This window comes from Helianthus annuus, chromosome 5, assembly GCF_002127325.2.
Source record: "Helianthus annuus cultivar XRQ/B chromosome 5, HanXRQr2.0-SUNRISE, whole genome shotgun sequence".
Taxonomy (NCBI): domain Eukaryota; kingdom Viridiplantae; phylum Streptophyta; class Magnoliopsida; order Asterales; family Asteraceae; genus Helianthus; species Helianthus annuus.
The window spans coordinates 161121038-161126988 of NC_035437.2; the positions used below are offsets into that span (position 1 = coordinate 161121038).

The 5951-nt window shown below is 33.8% G+C and overlaps 1 protein-coding gene across 1 annotated transcript; it reads left to right on the plus strand.

The window, feature by feature from the left end:
• Positions 1–1469, plus strand: LOC110941741 (60S ribosomal protein L27a-3). The gene is made up of 2 exons (XM_022183401.2): positions 1–132; positions 882–1469. The coding sequence occupies exon 2, from the start codon at positions 888–890 to the stop codon at positions 1326–1328; it is 441 nt and encodes a 146-aa protein (XP_022039093.1). The 5' UTR covers positions 1–132; positions 882–887; the 3' UTR covers positions 1329–1469.
• Positions 1470–5951: the final 4482 nt, after the last annotated feature.

A 5951-nucleotide genomic window follows, 5' to 3' on the forward strand; every position in this document is an offset into this window, starting at 1 on the left:
TACATTCCAGCCCATAGGTATTCACTCAATGTTTTGATCGTACTATCTATAAATCAAATTAGGGTTTCATATTCTTCCTTCCACTCTTACTCAGGTTTCTGCCGCCTTCCCTCATTACCTTTTGCTTTACAGGTAACAATCTTCAACGTTTCTTCTTATTTCTCTATGCATTCTCATCTGTAGATCGATATTTTATCCCCTATTAGGATTTTACATTGTTTATTGTCATTTTCCGATTGAAATTAGGTATAGAAACTGTAGATTTCCTTGCGATTTGTGCTATATATACAGAGAACTAACCTTATGTATGCTTCGATTGATAACCTTGTGAATTTACGTGTATGTGTATTTCATCGATGATCTTCAACGTTTCTTCCTGTTTATTTATGCATTCTATTCCGAGGATTTATGTTTTGTCACTGATCCGGAGGTTATACTGTATAATGTTAGTTTTACGGTTGAAGTTAGGTATAGATGCTGTAGATTATTATTGCAATTTGTGTTATGTACACAGAGAATTAACGTTTATGTATGATACGGTTGATAATCTGCGAGAATTAACCTGTATGTATGATACGATTGATAATCTGTCATAGATCTGTAGTTTGTATTGTTCATTGTTATTTTTTGATTGCAATTAGGTATAGAAACCGTAGATTTTTATTACATTTTGTGTTGTGTTGTGTTGTATAAACAGATAATTAACCTGTGTGTATGATTGAATTGATTTTTTGTGTGAATTAGAAATTGAATATAGGTATAGAATCTGTAAATTTCTTTGCAGTTTGTGTTGTATGTACTGAGAAGTTACTTGTGTGTGTGTTTCGATTGATAACTTTTGTGATTTAGAGATTGAGATTTGCAATCTTTTGTAATTGTAGGGGAAAATGACGACTAGTTTGAGGAAGAACAGGAAGAAGAGAGGTCACGTGAGCGCTGGTCACGGTCGTATCGGAAAGCACCGAAAGCATCCAGGAGGTAGAGGTAACGCTGGAGGTATGCACCACCACAGGATCCTATTCGACAAGTATCATCCTGGATTTTTCGGTAAAGTTGGTATGAGGTACTTCCACAAGCTTCGCAACAAGTTCTATTGCCCTATCGTCAACGTCGACAGGCTCTGGTCGCTTGTGCCACAAGACGTGAAGGAGAAGTCTACTGCCGATAAGGTTCCAGTCATTGATGTGACTCAGCACGGTTACTTCAAGGTGTTGGGGAAGGGAAACGTGCCTGCTTCGCAGCCGTTTGTTGTTAAGGCGAAGCTTATTTCGAAAACTGCTGAGAAGAAGATTAAGGAGGCTGGTGGTGCTGTTTTGCTCACTGCTTAGGTTTGTTTTTTTGAATTTGGATGATGAGTATTGGTGTAACTGTTAGTTTTATTGTGAGATTACGTTGTTCTGATGAATTTGAACTCACATTTTATCAAAGTTTTGTTGCAAAATCCTCAAATTGTGTTCATTTTCTGCTGATTTTTTGGTGTTTTTGGTTTTATTGATTTGGGTTATGTGTTGTTTATGGTTGATAGAAATGCTTAAGTTACAACTGCAGTAATACCATCTTTAATTTTTTTGAGTGATTTCATCAAAGCCTTTGTTGTGAAATTTCGGTTAAGTTACAACTGCTGTAACAACTTAAAGAAGTTTGCATTTTTTAAAACTTACCTGTTTGACGGTCGGTTTTGGCAGTTAAAACATTTTATTAAACGTTAAATAAACGGTTGGTTTGGTTTACAAGTAATTGAAGAAATTATGATCATGTTGCTGTTGAAAAACTTCAATTTGATCATTCTTTATTGCAAGGCTGGGGGGGTGTAGAATCCCCTCCCCCCCCTCCAACCTCCACATCATCACCTCACCACATTCCCTTCTAGGGGTGTTCATTTTATTCGAAACCGACCCGAGAAACTATAGTACCTAAATTACCCGATATCAGCAAACTACATCATCATCAACAAGCAATAGAGGATTGGGGCAGACCGGAAAATTTTACCATCAGGGGCGCCTTCCACCACAGCTCCCCGATATCACACCCCAAAGCCTAAGAATTCTAGTCTCCTTTGAATATTTGATAGATCTGGAGTGGTTAGGGCAAGTGTGACTTATTATTTCTAATATTTTAACGCTAAATAACACAAATGTTGAAATAATATAAATTTATAATGGGATTTGTACGCTTTTATCTAAACACCCTAAAAATAAAAAGGGAATAATTATAAGTTTCATGACTAAAAACAAAAAAAGAAGTAAGATTGTAAAAAAGATATTGCGCATAATAAATCTATATATAATACTATGAGAGAAATCAGAGATGTTTCTACTAAAATGACATGGGCTTTTCGTCTTCTAAGAACTTGAGTTTGCTTCTATCGACTTGATGTGGTTATGTTGTTATAGCCAATCAACCATAACGGGTCATCTATAATGTCTGTCTCATGAACAATATATACATATATCCTACTAATATTAATAAATTTAATATATTGTGTTGTACGAATTTCCCGAAGTTCCCACCGAAACATAAGCCTATAACCCGATACTTATTCTCTTGAGATCAAGCGAATTCGTCACAAGCAATTTTAAATCTACACGGTCGTTTTCTCCCAAACACCGTAATAATCCCCGTTTCTCCCCGAAACATACTTATATCATTCAAAACCGTTTCTCTCCGAAACATATTTATATCATCCAAAATCATATATTTTCCACGAAAATATATATTTAATATAATCAAAGGTATGTTTTATACAAAAACATCTTTAATTCTTTTTAATGCGTGTTCTTCCCCCAAAACAATATATAAAACAGTAAAAGAAGGGGTTTAGTGACACTCACCTTTGGGCGTGTAATTATATTAGGTCAATCCCACAATTGATCTACACGTCCTAATTTCCATAGGCACGATTTAATAATCAACAATTCACAAAATACCTAAGTTTCTCCCATACTTAGAATTTTTCACATAACTTTAAGACTTTCTCGAAAAGTTATTATTTTTTATTATGTTGGCTATTTATATATATGCGTTAGTAGGCTGATGACTATTCGTATATGATACTGATGTATGCCCAAAAAGTGTTGAGGAAAAGTAGAGGATTTGTAAAAATTTTGCTAAAGTTATCAATGTATACTTTGGATTCCAAAGATGAGGGCATCGTTTTATTTTGGGAAGGGTGAAAAAATAGTTGATAATGGTTTAATATAGTTCGTAAACATCTCAAGGTACTACAACCTCTTACCAATTGTTGAGCAGGTAAACGACCTCTACCAGTCGTTGAGCAGCTTTTTTAGAACCTCTATCGGCTGTTGAGCAGGTAGGCACTACAACCTCTTACCAATTGTTGAGTAGGTAAAAGACCTATCTTAGAGCTTATGAATTGGAATGTATTGTTATGATACACCTAACTAGTCATTATCATGGTTGGATATTGGTTAACGCTTCCTTGTTTAAGCATGGTTGATCAGGTCATGCCTAACTAAGGCTAGGCTATCCAATACCCGCTCCTGACAATAACCCTAATACCTAAAAATAATACTAACACTACTACTACTAATAATAATATTAATTAATAATAATACTAATATTAACTACTAAAGATAAATAATAAATAACTAAACATAACTTAAACGAGATCATACCTTAAAACTATCTACGACAAGTTGATGTAGAGTCTCCCTACTCGTCTTCTAAAAACGACTACTAACAACACCCAGCAGAATATTGTGAACTCGGGATTCTCTTGTGCTGGAGCATTCCCGTTAAAAAAAACTGATACTTAAAAAGTCATACCAAGTATCCTGTTTAAAGGCATGAGTAGACGATGATTTTTGTAACTTCATCGAAGTGGGATAGAATTGTTCCGCATGCTTACTTGTTTGCTTTCGAAATTTCTTGTATGTTTTAGTTATTGTTATTATTATTATTATTATTATTATTATTATTATTATTATTATTATTATTATTATTATAATTAATTCAATTGTTTCATTCGTTTAACTCTTATAACTTTAAAATATAGGGTTTCATAAAATTACAAATATACAGTTAAGACGAGCTTATTTTTCTTTACGTTTTGACCTAAGTTTCCTTAAAAACAGAGTAAGGTCAAAAATAATATTTTATTATTAATATTAATTAGTTTCCTGTAATAGCCAAGACTCGTCAAGATAGTTCATATTTCAAACAACCATTCTACTCGTTACTTACGCATTCAACAATATATGAAATATAAATTACATATTTCACATGTTTATAACCAGTACATTAAGATTCGGGGTATTACACGATAGCTAATTGAGTAGTAACAACCCGAACAACCTGTTTTTCAGATTTGATGAAATCAAAAATCAGAGGAACATCAGCCTCAAGCCCTAGATCTACATCACCTTCGCTGAAACCAGACTCGTCATCGCTTCAACCCTTCAATTGGCCAATTACTGTCTGTTATTCATCCAAGGTTGTAGCTATATGTTGCACAATACGTTGCATTCGATCATTAATCTCGAGCATGGTTCTTCTAATAGCAATGATTTCAAGGATTAGTGTTTCATCCACCATTGATGCAGACGAATCAATGAAAGCACCAACGAAGTGAACCTATATCGAACTAAGTAATCAACAATGGAAATTAGGTCAAAACCTAGCACGAATTCATATTAATCACATAAGAAGAGATGGGAAATGCAGAGAAAGAACGAGATGGAAACTAGAACAATTGACTCTCAAGCTAATTCATCCCTACATCTCTCTCTACCCTTACTTATACCTTGTGGTGATCCTCATTCCATCCATTTTACTTATTGGGCCTCCACTATTTCTTGAATTGGGCTGCTTGTTTGGTTTAATTAATGTTAATGTTATAGATGTTAGTTAGTCAATAAAATATTTACTTTGTTATATATCATTTAAAAAGTATAAAGTAATGTTTAACTTTGCATGATTTGGGATTAGTCATGTTAGAAGATAGAAGATATTGACTTTACGCTTGTAATTAAAATTTCTCATCTGTCAATTTTCAAAGTTATAGAAAGTACATCAAAAATTTCCACGAACATTCAATGTGCACATGAGTCATTCACATGTGAATATACCCCACCATCAGAATTGACTTGACTTAGAACTAGAAACCACAAAAGGAAGATGATTTGTGAACCCAGTTATGTTGGGTTGCATCACATATAGTCCTCGTATAAGTTTACCAAAAACCAAAGATTGTTCTAGCGAAAGGGCTTCTAACATACAAACAACTTTAGAGAATATATACAAGAACATATTTATCATTATAAATTTTAGAAATAGAAAGCATATTATGCTTAAAGCCTAGCATGAATGAAGTTTGAAATGAGTTAAATGGTACCACATTTGGTAACTATAATCATAGTTTCATTAGTAAAAAATAAGAATAGGTTTGATAAGAAAAAAAAAAAAAAAAACGTTTCATCAAAAATCATGTGATCACCAAGTCCTTATCAATGACCCATCCGAATTCAACTATGAGATAATTACAAGCCATTATTTCTACAAAATTTACATGTTTGATGAAACTACTGGTGAGTGGTGAATGTAGGAGGATTATCACCAACACGATCGCTCCAATATGTCTTTTGTAATAACTGGCCCAATTCATTATGCTGTGAAGAGAATTTCTTATTAACTCTAGCATTAGTAACACGAAGTGCACGTTACTTCTCATTATTAAACAATAATGCGGGCGCCTCCGTGATTGATGGCAATGGTTGCATCTTCAACATGTTTTTCTTAACATCATCAAATACAAAACTAAGACCCATAAGAAATTGAATTAGTCTTTGTTCCTTTTCTCACTTCATTATTAGTCATTAAGTCCGTCCCAAATAGGCATAATCTTGGTGAAGTATGTAGCTACATTTATTTCCTTGGGAAATCTAATGAAAACTCTTTTGTATCTGATACGGTTGCTCACCATTGGTGTCGAC